The sequence below is a fragment of the Acanthaster planci genome, linkage group LG07 (genome assembly GCF_054643075.1).
Source record: "Acanthaster planci isolate LZ-2023a linkage group LG07, COTS_SCS, whole genome shotgun sequence".
Classification (NCBI taxonomy): Eukaryota; Metazoa; Echinodermata; class Asteroidea; order Valvatida; family Acanthasteridae; genus Acanthaster; species Acanthaster planci.
Genome location: NC_141783.1, coordinates 13,814,827 through 13,833,314, shown reverse-complemented (window position 1 = coordinate 13,833,314; position 18,488 = coordinate 13,814,827). Strand labels below are relative to the sequence as shown.

The window sequence follows — 18,488 nt, the reverse complement described above, 5'->3', positions numbered from 1 at the left end:
GCATGTACATGTAGATTGTGTTGTATGCCTCTGGCTGGTGCCCTACCGTATCTCCTTAATCTAATCTCTGTGCGATCCGAAGGGGAAGTCTTGATTCAATTGCAGTCCAGTGGGAAAGTTTATGGAAGAAAATTTGGTCGGCTAAAGGGCTAATTAAGTGCTAGATTAGGCCCCTGGTAATCAATGAGACTTTATGTTATAAGACCTGTGCTCAGTAACTCAATCTGGCTGTTTGGTGTGTAAGTGCATGTACTGAATGCACTGGAAGTGCTGAAAAAGTTCCTTGACACAACCACGGGGAAAAAAGAATCTCAGAGGAAGACATTTTCTGAGCAAATGCATTCCCAGGGATAATAGTAATGGATTCGGTGTCCCAATGCGGTCAGGCAAAATACACCTGTACGGGTACTATAAATAAAGTGTATTAGTACTTGAATTACCAGTGCGTCGCACACAGAATGACAATTTGGTACTTTACTGACTGTTCATTTCTTTCTTGTTCTAACTGCCCAGGGCACTTTTGCTAAAAACATTTCCAAATCCTCCAAAATCTTCGGTTACGTAGGAAACCACTGAGAGATTCTTGGTGCACATTCAAGGGGGGTGAGAGCGGATAGTCTCTTCCTTGATCCTGCCCTATCCTTCAAACTGCCTGGTGGATTCTGGACGACTTAGATGAAGGAGAGTCAAGGTTAAAAATGCACATTATACTTACCTCAATCCCTTCTTGACGAAAAAATAAAGAAATAAATTAACTGTTTAGGGAAATCTATCAAGGTATGACAAAGATAAAACATTCCAGATCGTGAAATTACGGTCGGACATCGGTCATTTTCCGAGCACTTATTGTGTTTGTCCGAACAAAAATCAAAGATGCTCCGACAAAAATTGTCTGACCAACATATCAATAACAGCTCTTAAAATATCAACACAATATGTGGGATTATGGCGTCCAATTTATTATTAGTTTTGTGTTAGAATTGCATTAATCATGCCCAAGGCATTCATCAGGGCTGATTGCTCATCACCGGCCCATGTCACCCAGCGCCACGCATGTATGAACACACGCGTATACTTTACTTGCACAGACATGAAATTGCCCCATAAGTCTTTGCGCATCGAAAACATAGGTCATGCTGTCAAGCAATGTTCAATTTTCCGTGGTAACCCATGCATGACACACAAAATGGGTACCAGGCAATATGGACCAGTAGTGGTTGGCTGTGTTCGTGCCGTTCCTCCAGTTCAACCCAAGTGTGTTGCGCGCGCATTATATTTCTGTATGTGCAATGGGAGTATACCTTCGCTGACCCCTGGGTCTTACTCCTGCCGAACACGAGTAGCTTGACCTGTACACTTACATGTACCTCAGTACAAACTTACGTACATGTATACAAGTATTCTTCAATAATCATAATGTTGTTGTGTGCATTAAGTGGTTGATGCAGAGTGCGCAAATTTTACACTGCATGTTACAACTCTAACTTTTATATACCAGTAATATGGCAGATCAAAAGCTGATAATGGCAGAACAAAATTGATTGTGTTATGACATTTTGTCCGAGCACTTTTTTGGTCTAATTTCATGCTCTGTATTGTGTTTGATCAATGAATAAATAAAACAAAAATAAGCATTAAACTCTTTGATTTTTTTTCTCCCAAATGCCTCCCTCTTTTATCAATTGTCAGTAACCATCCTATTTTATGTATTTTTTTGTCCAATATGTAAATACTAAGAGACAGACCCAGTTGAATGCACCCTGCCTGTCAAATATGATTGTCATCATCCAACTGTAGACATTCCAACACCAAACTCCAAGCCTCACGGGAGACTTATTAATCGAATAATGAATGCCCCATGAATATATGCACGTTCGTTCACCACCTCAGAATAAGCAGTCTGTTGTCCAGCGGTATGGATTGGTGTTCAGTTCTGTAGTTGTAACTTTTCTTTTCCTTGCCTGTTTACTCTTCCCAACTCGGAACAGATACAAATGTGTAGAAGACAAGACAGAGTGAAGAGGAATTGTGACTTTGCAAAGATGGAAATTTGAATTTGGGCTGTGCTTTGCCAAGGTAATTTATGAAGAATCCTGTGGTCTCACTATTGGGTACTTTATCTCGGAGGGCACTGACAGCGCACTGCCAGGAAGTACCAGTGCTTAACACCTAGGACAAGCTATAGAGTCCATGCACTACAACCTCCTCATCAACAGTGAGAAAGAGAGCGACACAACAGACAACTGAACTTCCATCATCCCCATACACCTGGTGCCACTGCAACGAGGCTACAAATTTGTACCCATTCCCATGAAAAATGGTCCCAGGTTTTTAACGTCATATGCACACAAGTCAGTGCACACAAACACTGGGCATGACACTCGCTGGCCCTCTTGAGCAGGCCACACAGTGTTATCTTCTGTTCCTATGTTATACATTATCCACTACGGGTGACGAAATACATGTACATGTATATGTACCGGTCCATGTACATATGCGTAGGTGTACCCTGTGTGTGCATAGTTTGATAAGATAAATGAACGAGTAAGGTAGGGCCGCCAAGTCACACACTGAGTGAGGCTCACACTTACCAGGTTATTCTTACACTTTCACACCCACACAGAATTTCTCACACAAAAAAAAGGTAAAAAATTTGGCCCATGTTTCATTTCACGGTCCATAATAATGATGATCTTTATCTCAAAGCTTTATTGAAGTGGTCAGTAATTGCCTAAGATCGAACAACAGTGCCTCTGGTATCCAAATATTAGTGGGCTTGTCAGTGGGCCCTGAACCTCACAACATTAGGGCTTAGTGCTTGCACACTCACATGCTACATGTACATGTAAATATCTACATGTACAATACGTACAGGTACCAATACATGTGTACTATCCATACAACTTACAAGTAGAGTAGACATGTACATGTATTAAATTGACTTCCTGCAATACATGAACAGCACATGCCAGTATTGGGTATTGATAAAAATAGCCACATTTGGACAGACGGTCAGACGCAGCATGATAATAACCCAGATTAAAAAGCAGCTGCTACGTTTCTTTCCTTTATATTGGTGCTGTACATACCGGTATTAGCCGATGTTTGTCTCTGGTAATGGTATTGATTTATCACATGTCTAGTTTTCCCACAAAAAAACAAGGCAGCCTACCTCCATGGCAGAATCACCCATGGGTGCTTAGGCAATACCAGTAACGCTATAAATCAAAGGAGTGGCATGTAGGGCCTGCCTTCATTGGAAAGGTTACATGTGTACTTAAAACATGTTTGTGCTCCACACTATCTTGTTATGAGTATCACAAGGCTCATTATCTGCTAATGAGAGATGGGCTTCATGACCAAATTGTCCAGATGCCTCGAGAAGAAATTTAAAACACCATACATGTACATGAAACTTTTTTTTACTCTGAACTCCACACATGCATCGTGCGTATACACGTGTAGATCTACAGATACTGCAATGTACATGTACAATGTATCTACTTACATAAAAGTCACTCATTCAAACAGAAGTGTTTGGAAAAAGAGTTCATTACAAGTATTTCAGTAAAAACTGGCATGCACGGATCTCGAGAGTTTGACGAATGTGCTGAATTCTGTAAGTCTTGGTGGTCAGTGGGATGTGGATACACGTACTGGTATTCTTAACCTCAACACCCAAACACATTTGAAATTTTAAGTTGACAAAAATTCACAGGATATTAAAGGTTTCATTTACATGTACACGTACATACAAATAAATCATTGATAAAAAATGTTTTCATACACATATCACCTTAATACATGAAGACCGTCTACATGATATTTATTAGAAACCACAACCTGAATGTCAGAGTGAAAGCAAGTGAAACACTATAACAAGTCAGCAAACACTGATAATCAGATTTGACATACCGGTATGAAGCCAATTTAATAACATGGATAGCCCACAGCTTATTGTCTGATTCAAGATACTGGCCCCAGTATGCCTGATAGAAATCAAATTCCATTCCCTAAACTCGCATTTGATTTGCGGTTACATTAAATTTCAATTGCCAAAATTATGACACCGGGTTACCCTTGAATTGTCCGTTGCTAAGAGCTGTACACTGTAAATGTACAGCGTGATACATGGATGTGCATGCATTTCCAGTGATAACTAAGAACATGTACATGTACATGTAAGTACATGTACTTACAATGTACATGTACATGTACATGTAAATGTGCAGTACATGTTTAGTTCACACAATGACAAACGAATAACTTCCATGCAATAACAGCCTCGCAGAGGAGAGGCAAAACACATAACACCTTGTGGGTTCAGTTGGGCCAGAAATACCTGTATGGTACCTCTGTAACATAGTTGACATGTGATCGATATGAGGGGGGGTACATGTATGTGTAAGGTATACATGAAGCCACATAATAAAATGACTTTCTGGATTCATTAGCACAACCTTTTCAGGTCATTAGGTAAGCTTATATAGTCGTTAAGTCTGCAGTAAGTTTAAATACAGAAAGACTGATTACTCTCTGAAGTGTCATCTACATGTACATACATGAGCACCCTTATGTGCACATCTTACTCGAACTTCAATGTTCAACCATCCATACTGTGCATGTATTGTGACCGGGTATGCACTGTACTTCAGCATGCTTGGACTAAAAGTTTAATAGACAGTTGCGTAAATTTACTCATATCGCTGCACAAGGCCATTGCATGCTTCATTAAAGTACATGTATCTGTTAATCACTCTTACACGGTTCGATACCATCACAAGCTTTTCTCTCTCCAAATTTTGTTGTCGTGCTGTTTCGTCTAACTTTGGTGATATACACAGGTGTGTATCGTACGTGTTTGCACACATCTGTCATACATAATTATGTACACTGTACTCCTTACAGTGTACATGTATGAATATGTACACTTGCACATCTGGACAGTGATTTCAATTTATGTAGCGCAGCGCAGAATCTTTGCCAAATACTGTGATGTACAGTATCCCCCCACCATGGCACACATGCAGCTTACAATTGTGCATTGTGTTTCTGACAACACCGAGTTATTGATGACTTTGAAGTCTGATGGTGCACCGTCTAGCCTATTATGTGCTTTTCCTAATTTCAAATCCACTTTGCTGTGTCCATTGAAAAGTAATTACATGTACATTATGCAAGTAGTCTGTACACGCACCGGTGTTGCTCGTGTACTGGTCAAGATCATACTATTACTGATGTGTATCACAGTGTCTGCATGGATGTATGTAACATGCATGGCCTGTCATCTGTAGCAGTGCAAGAATAGGAACCTCTACGTCTTCTTAATTTGAGTGCGCCGTCTCATTTTAACAGATCCTTATTATTCATACATGAATGTGCGGTGTTCATGAACATGCATACATGTACAGTGTATGTGCGTACGTATACTTCATGCTATTGATTCGTGACGCCAGGGAGCGACCTTTTGGAGGCTGATTTGTTTAGCAGGTACATGTACATCTGAATGTAAATGCTGGAAAATTCACATTCCATTGTGGTAAATTTTCAGTACAGTGGACTTATTTTTAGACAAGTTCAAATGCCCATTGTTTCCCCTCCAAGGTTAATTTCTTCAACATTGATAAGGCTGGAGAGAAGTCGCAAACCAATTTACTGTGGTGGATTTCAATGCACATGTTGTAACTGCTGTAAATAAAATACAGAAAAACTGGAAGACTAGAGACTACGGCACACCGCTAGTACTGGTACATGTATGTATGGGTAGGCATTCACCACGTTCAGGGGACAAGTTCTTTTGTTAGGGAAATTTGAACCAAGTTGGGGACATTTCTGAGTCCCCACAACATTTTCGGTCCCCACAAAATAGGTGAAATATCGAGTGTACAATGTATGTTCCTGCAACTATGATGCGGGAGTATACATGTACTGGTCTGGGGGGTACCAGATTATTCCGACAGAACTGGAGTAGAGCTTTCATTCTCTAAACTGAAGCTGTAGGGGTAAATGGCTGACTTACTGAAGGTTTGCTCTCAACTCTTGGTAAGGTACATGTACAAGCAAAGGTACCGTACATGTGCGTATTTAGTAGGGCTATGATTTTCATTTTTTCTCGGTTGAATATGTGTATACATATGTACATGTAAATGCACACTGTATAAAAGGTCTCGACGGTTGAGACACAGCAAGTTTCCCAGACCTTTGCTCTGAGATGGAGACAGAATTGTAAACTTTAAAACCTTGATATTGCCGAGACCTCAAAGAATAGATCTGCAGACCAGCCTGGACACTGAGACCTGACTTAAGACCTGTATGTACGGTGTCCGAATTTGCATACATTTGGTGCTTACGCACTATCCATTATTTTCACAAACTGTGTACATGGGTGCAAATTTTCATTACGCACTGTACTTTCCTTCACACACTGCAGACACCTCAAAGTAGACCTTCGCGCTGCATACACAGTGAACATGCAGCGAGTATGAACCGGCTTTTAGAGATTTCAAACTGTAAAACAGCAACAATTACTTGCAATCATCAGTAGTAGTCTGTCATTTACATCTCCTGTATATAAACTGTTGTAAAGTGGTGACAGAATGATACTCAAAGTCTGTGATTCTGTAACAAAATACACTGTTTATTCGACATGAAAACATTTCTTCACATACCATTTTATGCAGGAATTCTAACCAAAACAATTGGGACTTCAAACAGCAGGTGAACTTGTAAATAGGTACAAGTACATGTATCCGCTCCGGGTTGAAATACACCCCCCAAGCGGCAAAAGAAAGACAGATGGTAGTAAGTTTTCCAAGCAGGTTCCTGCACGTGCTCTTCTTGTATACTGAGATTATACATTAAGAAATAAATTCGTTACGCGTACTCAGCGTCAAACGTGCCATTGGTCTCCATTATAAATGCACGCTTAGGTGGTGAGTACAAATAAAAACACGCCCTCTTTTGTTGCACTCGGAGTGGATAGAATGTTAGTACATGTACATGTATGCCTACATACATGTACATGTATGTACATGTACATTGAATTCCTGCATACTGGTATACATGTACGTGTACATGTACCTAATGGAACATCTCAAATTCAATCCAAACACTCCATTTTGCATTAAAAAATGAAACCAAACACATGTAGTGTTTCATCATCAAAACGACAAGTAAACTCACCTGTAATTTAACCTTTGACCCGTCTATGTCAACAACTTTATTCTGCAAACAAGAAGAAATAAGATACATCACTTTGTGGAAAATACACATTTGAAGTATCATTTAGCACTTTACAAATGTTTTGAATTTACTGCGCCAAACCCCCCCCAGATCTGCTTGGTACATGTACCACCTGTAACATGATGGATGGATGTAGAAAAAAGCACATTCGGCAATTACACTTCATTTCTGTTTGACCACCTGTGTAACAAAATGTATTTGAACATGTACATGTACGCTGTACATACACCATAATATCAGATACCTTTAATAAAAATATGCACGTCCAATTTATGCAGGTTTTTGGTCCGAGTTCTGTGCCAAAACATCACCTGGTTTGCCCACCACTGCATTTGCAAAGCAGAGTGGTTTCCCCCCTCGGCCAAAGAAAAACGAAAATATCACTGAAGGGGGGGAGGGGGCTGGCAGATCCCAGAACACCATCCTGTTATTAGGACACCGGCCATCTTATATCAACAAACAGCTCACGCCCCGAGGGCCATATGTGAGGGAAACTGATTCCTAACAAATGCATCCACACTGTTTGCAAATTGTTAACTGGTTGAAATTGCACTTTTACGACTGGGAGATTGGATGGATTGAGAGTCAATCAGGGAGGATTCAGTTTGTGAATATGCAAGTTTGGAAAGATAAAGGTAAACCCGTCAGGCATGCACATTTGTTACTCTATATATTAACAAGTACACACATGTACTGTGACACGTTTTGGTGTTAGTACATGTACATACATGTACCGGTATCATGTACAGGAGCATACATGTACATGTACCCTATGTACATGTCAATGGACGGAGTTGCATGTAATTCACGACAAAATCTTGCCATTTTCGAAATGAATTATTTACATACACTGTACATGTACGGTATGTATTCTAACGCTTCTTATAGACTCCACTTGAATTTTGTTTGAAAACAAAGTCACGTACTGTAGCAACGGTCGTGCATAAACAGCAGACCCTACACATGTAGATGGTCTGCATACATGAACATTGCACAGTACCGGTACCTTTGTACAACAGCAGGTTTGGCAACATGGTACATGATGCAAACATGTATGGTGCATACTAGGACTGTGCCAAATATCCGAATAACTAAATATTCGATCGACTGTCGAATATTTGAATATAATTTTTTGAATTCGAATATTTGAATGCAAAATTCATGAAAAGGAAGGGAAAATTTTCTCTTGTTTTAAATGTGAAAAATTGTACTATGGAGGCTTGTTTCAAGCAGTGATGAGCACACAAGTTTGATTTTTTCTCATTCGCTCTTCGTCGAAGACAAATTATGATCATGATTCTGATGTGACTTGTCACAAAATATGTGTACATCTGACAAGAGACACATCTGCATATTGGTGCGTGCTTTATTTTTCCTGAGAATTCGTACAAATCTGTGGACTTGTACTAACTATAAAGAAAAGATTGCTGATATTTTGTGAACAATTCATAAGAAAAGGGTCCTGAAAATATCAATGGCTTCATGAAATCAATTAAAGGAACACCCCTCCCACTTTTTAATTGAAGCTGCAGTACACCTGAAGGCACGAAGGACCTACTGTATCGGAAGTGTTTTGATGAGGCACATACAGTACACGTACAACCACCACTGCATGTACATGTGTGTCCGTGTACCGGTATATTTGTAACACCTCACCCACAGATTCTCTATCTTGATTGGCCTAGAGCTACCATAGTCACATGGCATTCGCTCTTTTAGCTACCGTTTTGTGCAAAGCCAAAACAACTATACCCATAGCAACCAGAGTACTATACCCATAGTAACCAAAGAACTATACCTCTGTGCGCCTTGTGCACATTCCAAAGAGATACACGTATCGCTATAGTGTTCGGTTCAAACATTTTGTGAAGAGGTACACATGTACATGCAGTTTGGAAAAGTACCGCACTGATACATTTTCAACAAATTTCTTCAAAATAATATTTGATCAAAATAATCAGTTACCACTTAAAAATAAAAACAAAAGAGAATCCATGGAAGAGGTGTTATACCTGTACATGAAGAATAAATATCGAATGGGTATGGTGTAAAACTAGCCTCCTGATTTCCCCCAAGGCAAATTTTTACCAAACAACTTGAAGCAGTCGATATTTGTATGCATGTACATGTACACCAGATATCAATATCTGATCATACCTCCTTCTTCATAATCATCAGACCCACACATACATGTACACGTATCTGACATACTGTGTACTGTGTAAGAACTGCTTTAACCCTGACAGCCCTCAAACCTCCCATTTCAATATGATTTTATGTACACTCTAAGGGGTTAGGGTTAATAACATTGTTATTAGTATGTATTAGGTTGGTGATGTATACACCCATCCATCTACATGTACACGTACATGTAATGGTACTATCCATTACTTATCAAACTGCACAACAGACTGCTATGAATCAAGGCCATCACCTACCGGTATATCTGTTCATTTAGGACACATTTCTATTCATTTAAGACTGTTAGCGCAGTGCTTATTCCCACAAAACACCGATAAGCATAATTGAAAACCTTGACCTGTAGTGTTTACAGGTGCAAGGAGATACTAGGTGCGCTATGCAATTACTCATAAAATGTACATGTGTATTTCCCTGGATTCAATTTAACATGGCAGTGCAGAGGAGGAAAAAGGCACACGGTGTCACTTTTGACTTCCAGAAATTAGGGGGCCATTTTTTTTTTGGTGTCCCTGTCACATCTGACATATGATTTTTTAAGTTCAGAACACATTTTCTAATTTCCAAGAGTGATGAATTAATGCAAATTACCTGCCAAACAAATAGTAATAGTTTGAAATCCTTTCCAGCGATATTTCCATGTCAAATAAAAAAGGTCTGGTACATGTAACAGGGACACGAAAATGTCACACTTTTGGACCCCTAATCTCTGGAAATACCCACATCTTTGTCCTGGTTTTTTGCTCTTCACTTTTTTGCTGTACGGTGCATGTACACAGAATTGTTTGCAGAGGGGGACTCGATGTTCTGAAGAGATAGAGACATTTCAGAAATCAATATACACATACATGTATACCGTTGTGTAGTACATGCATATATACATGAACATCCCTGTACTAGTTTTCAGACTAATTTTCCTTGTTTCCTTCCAGGAGGAATTGCCAGCAGTGTATGGATCAGTCATTGCAATACAAGTAAAGGATCTTGCATAAATAATGGCCCATTTCTTTGAAATTCACGAATCCATGTGTTCTTTGCCAAGAGTAATTCTCCTCAAGGTCTCTGAATCTTGAGATGGGGGTACTTGATAACCTCTTTTTTCCCCCCGACCCATCATTTCCACCCTCCCTGTAAAATCTCTTGGACTTGGAACCCCCCCACAAGACGGAAATCCCTAGGCCTTTGCACCTTCATGAATCACAGGCAACCCACCATCGGTCATCTGCCCAGCCAGCCGACAGCGAATCAGAAATCGACACCTCCTTAATACATTGTTGTCGTCGCAACTAAATGATTTGCCCGGCCTGTCTTTTCTCTTTGGATGGAACCGAGAAGCTGGGACAGATTGGAGGGGGAAACTGAGGAAGACTCTCTCTGATGGGGAGCTGGGGTAGAGATCTTCCACACAGGGCAAATTGTGAGCTGGGTCTTACTTAGAGGTTAGGTTGCATTTTGTGCAGTTTGGACATGTTTCAAGATGGGGTAGGAGGATGTTGGATGTGACCCTTCTAGTTTTTTCAGAATGTTTCGATGCATTTTGAAGAACCAGTGTTACCAGCAAGCTGCAGGTAACGAGGAAACATCATTATTTTTATTAGGTTTGGGAAAAGGCTTACATTTTTGAAACCAGCTTCTCCACAAATAAACTGCCAAAACACAACAAACCATTCTGATTAAGAAACTGAATGTGAAGTCTCAGAGCTGAAGGTACACATACATGGGTAATACCGGAAATAGTCCAAAAATGTGACATTTTTGTGTCCCTGTTACATCTGACCTTTGCCACTTGACATGGAGATATCACCGGCATTGATTTCAAACTATTACTATTTGTCTGGCAGGTAATTTTGCATTAATTCATCACTCATGGAAATTAGAAAATGTGTTCTGAACTTCAAAAATCATATGTCAGATGTGACAGGTATAAGAATTACCCACATACTGTACAGGACAAAAAAGGAATGAAATGTTTCTGCCAACAGTGATTATAATTATATTATAACATGTACAAACGTGTACATGTACATGTACCGGTTCCATACTTCCAAGCCCATACATACATGTATATGTACACGTGTACGCTACGTATACATGTAAATCTACTGGCCCCAGTTTGGGCGAGGTTTTGGAAAATACTGTAACTTTGGGTATGAAAACTGTTCCTGCTTGATGTCACATACGAGTGCATACTTGTACATGTGCAAGTAACTGACCTTTATTTCACCTCTGACCCAAAGCCGAAACGTTGAAACCCCCCCAAAAAAATGATTTTAAAATGGGGTCCGTAGATCAGTATAAATGACATAATGGAAAAACATATGGCCATTTTCAGAGGCCAAGGAAGGTTACATGTACAAATGTACATTATATGGATTTTCCAATTTTTTTGTCACATACATACGGAATCCAGACTGGCCCAACTGTGAATGCCCTGTGTGTAAAATCTCCAAGACCTTTACCACAATGTAAATGCCATTCCACTCTGTCAGGTTCTACATTTATTCCCAGGGTTGCATACAGCTACATGTAAATACTGTACTTGAGTTATAGGCATGGTGCCAATAACCATAACTAATAAAATTACTGTTGGAGAATCGTTAAATTTATGACTCCATCTTGCTGGCTAGACTAACGGCTTAACACTGCAAGAACTGTTTCTGGATGCTCACGTACTGGTATTTTCACCCAGGGCTGCTGGTATATGTCAATATAGTTAAAACATAGAATTGTATGGGGTGGCACATCACTGGAATCGCCATGTTCTGATTCCGTCTCCTGCGACTACGGCTTTGAATTTTGTTTAAAAGAGGCAGGCAGTAGTGAAGAGCCCCAGCCAGTGTTCGATATTTATGTGTGCTTTCTAAATTTTAATACGGTACATGTCCATATTCATGAGCAAAACTGTGATGTCATCCCAGGGAGAAAGCCTACATGTAAATATAAATGTTACATGTACATTAGTTTGTACACAAAAAAGTCATGCCATTTTGTAGGTCTTGCTGGGTTAATTTAATTGTCACATCTTTGCTACCGGTAATTCATTGTTCTTTATGTAACAGCATAGCAACAAATGGGCACCGCTGCTTTGCTCAGAAATATTTTCACAGTTTTAATAGAAAAACCTATAGATGCAATGAACTACATGTATGCCTTCCCTGGATGACATCACAGCAACAGCGCCCTCAGTTGTCCAGGAAAAGGTGGATAATTTTAAGTGTTTAAAAAAGTGCACCTTTGTAAAAGAGTGTTCATACACTGAAGAAGGGTACAGCTTTGCAGAAAAATTGTGTCCAAGAAAACTTCATTCGGCTTCCCTTTAATACCACGATATAAAAAAAAGCATTGCATGAGCATAAAAAAGTAATGCTTGTAGGATTGGTTAAAGAAGGATACAGTGTTCGGTAAAGTGCACTTCAAGCAAAAGTGAAAGTGAAAGAATTTGACATCACCAAACATTTGCGGCAAAGTTTTGCAAATTTGCTGGGCAAGCATTGAGGTTACAAATTTACAAATCGTGTTTGCTTCCGTGAACTGGCTATATGCAAAATCACCAATTTCCAGGTTTGTGCTTTGAAACACAATGTAAACCCCCTGGGGTGTTCAAGTGTACATGTACATCATATTGAAATAAACGCACCAGGATTTGGAACGGTCAGGCTTAACAAAAAGGAAGGGGAATGCACTTCAAAGGGCATGCCTTGCCTGGCATGTTACGCTTGACTGCTAAACTGAAACACAACATTGGATATTCAATACTTTAGGTGAGGCCGTTCAGTCTGACAAGATAAATTTGGACGAATGCATACAGTGCACAAAGAAAACAGGTTTATCCAAATATTTCTGCAAGGCTATGAATATATATGGCATGTACGAGCTGTCTATCTACTGGTACATCTGTCAAGCCATGATGCAAGTACATGTTGGTACAGGGCAAGTGTGACATTTGCTCAGGGCAATTTAATTTTTTTAATAACAAGGACACGCTATGCAACAAATGCACGTATTACCATCCTACATGTACATGTACAACCGGTACTACGTGCTATGCACTCTACGCTGCCTACCCGTAACTCAAAACCCAAAAAAACATGCACCGGTAATCAACAGATGTACATGTACTGTACTTCTACAGACTTGCTCAGGCAGGATTCAAACATACAGGAATGTTTACTTTTTCCCTATCAGAGGAAGGGCAAGGCCTTTAAAGTGGGAACTTAGTGATCTGTCACTGGTTCACTGACACCAAAACCCGCCTAATGGATTGGGCGAACCAGCGATGGGACCACTGATCGAGATCCAGATCCGTGTGAAACAAAGTGGCCCACAACTTTCCCTTTACTGTAGGTATTTAGCACACAGCTAAATTCAACAGAATTTTAACACACAGAACTAAACGTCTTAATAGACTGCATTCGTATGTCGCCCATCTTGAATTGAAAGTGAGATCACCTTTTCATTTCTGGAACGTGAGACTAAAAATAACAGCAACACATGAATTCCAGCTCCACATTTTGAAGAATTTTAAATCGATGATAAAGTATATACATGTACATGTAAATGTTTTAGGCCACATCCCCCCCAAAAAACCCTTTAAGTCAGGTTTAGAATCAAAAATTGTCTGGCATCATTACCAGATTGCATGTACATTGAATATATAGATTCCAGGACAAGGTAAAAGGTCTAATAATGACATTCACTGTGCAGAGAGAAACTGGACTGACTTCAGGTACAGAGGAGCTCAATACCGTCCTTCTCATGTCGAGATTTTGGGCTCAGAGGAGCTCATACCGTCGTTCTCATGTTGAGATTTCAGGCACAGAGGAGCTCATACCGTCACTCTTATGTTGAGATTTCAGGCACAGAAGAGCTCAAAACTGTCATTCTCATGTTTTCTCAGTGTGTCCATTCATCAACCACCATTTTGCAAATGATGAATGTTTGTGCAATGGAATGAATAACTTAATGAGGAGATGGATTGAATGTATTATTTTCCATAAGGCACAGCTGAGTGAAAAACACTCCCTCACGTCACGAAAGTTTACCTGTACCAAAATGCACAGGCAAACTGACAATCGGGCAAACAGAGAAAACAATAGCCACGTGCAGAGAACAATACAAGCAACCCTCCCCCTTCCAAAATTGATTCGTCCCTTACCCTAAAGTCAATCCCAACTGTGGAGATGAAACTTCCCGAGAGGAAGGCACCATCTTTGAAGCGCACTAGCAGACATGTCTTGCCCACGCCTGAATCCCCAATCAGCATTACCTGAAGACAACAAACAAAAAGACGATTTGAAGTCGAAGAACTTGGAGAGGCCATGCACATTAGTGTTACATACAGTAAGTCTTCAGACAAGTCTCAATCTCCGTCTCAAGCCATTCATTGTACATGAGCATTATCTCGGTCTCAAGGTCTTGGTTTTTCAGTCTCAGACTTTCTAGCGTCAACTTTAACACTGCCACATACATGTACCTGCTCATGCACACAGCACACAAAACATATAAATCTCCACAAAATGCCTCACTAGTAAACAATCTATACAGGACTATAAATGTCACACTTTTGGACTCCTAATTTCTGGAATTATACATGTACAGGTACATGTAGAGCCATACAGCTGTGTACATGTTCTTGTACAAATATGGTTCTTAATATCCAAACGGTGCCTCTAGGTAGAGTACGTACATGTACATGTACATGTATCTGACTAAAATTTCCATAAGTTCTCATCCAACTTCAGGTAGAACAAATAACAAAGAATACTGTGCATATGCAAACTTTCATGGTAAGCTTCCTGAAACAATAGCCTTTTGAGTGTAAACAGCTAACTGGTCTAGCCCCTCTCCCCCTAAATTCACAAGTCCTTCTCTTTTGGTCCATGATGTTGATCAAATGAACAGACAAATTCATTAAAAAAAGACTGATAATGACAGTTGGGCTGTCTGCTGTGTGATCTGCCTCAAGGGAATTTACAACACCATCTTGATGACGAAAATCACACATCAATTACAAAACAAAAAGAAAGAAATGTTGGGACAGGACAGGTGAATGTGGCACGCTGTCACCCCTTCTGTCACTTGGGGGTGTTGGCGGTGACCTTATCACCACCCACTCACTATCATGATGTCACTTTCAAGAACACCTGCAGACACACTGAAGGTAAACCGGGAGGACACATTTGAAGATACCAGAAAAACAAGCAAAATACCATTTTTAAAGGCTGTGATTTCTTCACACACAATACGGTAGAAATTTGACAGAAAAATTACCCGCGTGTAAACGGCAGAAGTATTTGTAATTTACACTGGCCGAATTCCACTCAAAAAGCCCAATTTTCAAATTTACATGTCAACAAAATTTGCACGTACTGTAACTTCACTGTGTCCCCTCCCCCCCAGGAAATATCCATTTTCTTTCACAAAATGATTCTCTAAGTTTTTCGCCTCAGCACATTCCAGTATACTGTAACATCCAAGTGCACGATACATTTTCTTAGTAATATATATTATTCGGAAAGTTTCCATGTACTGTACACGTGTACCTCAATCACTCTTTTGATCTAAATACATTTAGAAAAGAAATCACTCTCTAAAAACAGCATTTCTGCCTAAAACATGTAGTTAACATCCATTTACATCTGAACGTGTAACCTCATTCAAATCAAAGCACATGTCATTTTGGACAATTTTTGTTACTCCAATGCACTTTCAGACGTGCATAATGCATGCACAGCAACCCACTGGTACAGTGAGCTGTGTTCATATACGATTTTTTGTACACGCAAAAATGTCATTCAGATAACCATCTGGAGCATTTAGTAGGGACACTTTATACTGAGAGATAAGAGCAATCAATAAGATACACATCTACAAAGCTACACATGCATGATGAACATGTAGTCAGCGACATGTACATGTACAAAGTGCATGTACATGTAGGGTCAGTATGAAAATTTATACATGTAAATGTACACGATTCGGGTAAAGTACACTGTACATACAACATGTGTCCTAGTACCTTACAGTGTGTATCTTTCATGATGGTGCCCTGTATTGTGCAGCACTTATTAAGATACACACGGATACACCAACGGAGCCTACTGGTATGTTGCTAGAAAAATTGTGGCCTCTCTTGGTCCAGATTGGGGCTCATAACATTGATGCAATTTTATACATTCCCAAAATTTAAACTGTTTTTTAAACTGTTTTTTGGAACATGAATTGTTATTTCTTTTATCGCTTACATGTAATATGCATAAATGGCCTTTTAAACTATAAAGACACTTTCCACGCTGTCCTTATCGAACTGTCACACGCTTGTTGTTACGAAGTTAGCAGTGATTGTTTGGGACTGTAATGGAAATACATTTTTCTGAACTTTTATGCGTTATCCCTGCTTTTCCCAATGATTGGTTTTTCTTCTGTGTTCCACATTTGTTTGCATTTGCATGTGTTAGTATTGTGGAAAGGTGAATCAATCAATTCAATGTGAATTAAATGGAAGCCACGATAATGTCTATTTTGAGTTGTGTGGTTTTTTTTATCAGTTGATAACTAGCTTCCATTTACATCGTACAGTGAACATGTACAAGTACAAAAGTACACGTACAGTGTGTGTATACATCTACAATGCATACAATATAATCTACACTAGATCTACATCTGCAATCCATTTGTAACAAAAATAAACAAGCTCTAACGTTAATAATGCTGTTCACCATCAGAAATTGTAGATTTACAGCCCTGTGGTTCAGAAGAGAAAAAAGTCCACACTGCACCAACAGTTATGGTTACAAACTCAAACTGACAATTACATGTAAGTACGGAAGGCCTAAGCCTAGACTGGATGGAATCAGATGAAAATTTGTCGTGATAAAATTTCTAAGTAGGCCTAAGTTAACCCCAACTCAAAAACACTTGAGCTTGTTCAGATGCCATGCCAATAAAAAAATGAAAGCTAGGCCTAGTACAACTGTTCATGGTCAAATATCCACTGCCTTGCTATCAATGCCCCAAACAGGCACCCCTTTCAGACTTCTGGCTATGAGTTTGTCGTACATTGCAATAAAAGAAAAAAATGTTCGATGGTTAGCTACTGTACGCGTATGGTAATGATGCTACCGGTAAAAAGTGCATGGCATTAGAATTGTCATCCCGACATCTGGGTGGTTCGACTTCAGCTGGTTAATGTACCTCAAATACAAACAAGCAAACCTATAATAGAATGAATAACACAAGTGACAACTTGGTATGTTGAATAACAGCAGCTGAGTGGAGCCTAAATCACCGGGCCAAAGTGGATACATAGGCCTGTAGGCACAACAAATCCAACCACTCGTCATAGCCCATGCCTTGCCCATACCCACCTTGCAAGCAAAGTCGTAAAAATCACCGCCCAGCGACCCCGACCGGACCACTCCGTTGCTGTTTGCTGACATCTCCCAAGTAGTCCTTCAGTGCTCAGCTATCCTATCATCTCCTGTAATAATCCCTGGCGTCCTTTTTCGGCGTTATTTCGGAGAAAATATGCATTGAAGTTGATGGAAATCGTGCGTCCATCAGGGTTGATCAAGAAAAAAGTAATCCGCGAAAAACCAGGGTAATTTTCGATGACAGGTGGCGAGCGCCCTCTGCCGCTCATTAAAAAATTTAGCAGACGTGTGAATTCAAGCCCCATTGAAAACAGTGTAAAATCAGCACTGTTCAGGGCCCAATAACATGCATACTAACATCCCTGAGATTTCAGAAACACAAATTGTCCTGTCTCTAGTCTTTCAATTTCTTTTCAATTTTTTGTGGGTTAACCAATTACATTTTTAATTATTCCCACAAAACAAAATCACCCCCCCCAAAAAGTGATTTTTCCGAAGTCCGGTTGCATTTTTCAAGTGGCAACCCTCAACTTTCTCGGGCACTTGGGACCATTTTTCAACCGTAGTTTTTAGCCATTCTGCTCTCATATGAAAGCTCAAAGACCCAGGGAGTTGATCCTGGCAAGGATTTACACAATCTCACCATTTTGGGGGCCAAACAATCTCCTTTTTCAA

The 18,488-nt window shown here is 39.8% G+C and overlaps 1 protein-coding gene across 1 annotated transcript in view; it reads right to left on the bottom strand.

Annotated features, from left to right (window-relative positions):
* The window catches only part of LOC110980887 (ras-related protein Rab-26-like), a 45,989-nt gene extending 27,944 nt beyond the window's left edge, over positions 1–18,045 (bottom strand). The window contains exons 1-3 of the mRNA XM_022237942.2: positions 17,808–18,045; positions 14,597–14,707; positions 7,183–7,224 (exon numbers count right to left, since the gene is read on the bottom strand). Of these exons, the coding sequence (XP_022093634.1) occupies positions 7,183–7,224; positions 14,597–14,707; positions 17,808–17,879 (225 nt within the window). The 5' untranslated portion in view covers positions 17,880–18,045. The remainder of the gene's footprint in view (positions 1–7,182; positions 7,225–14,596; positions 14,708–17,807) is intronic.
* Between the last annotated feature and the right edge of the window lie 443 nt (positions 18,046–18,488).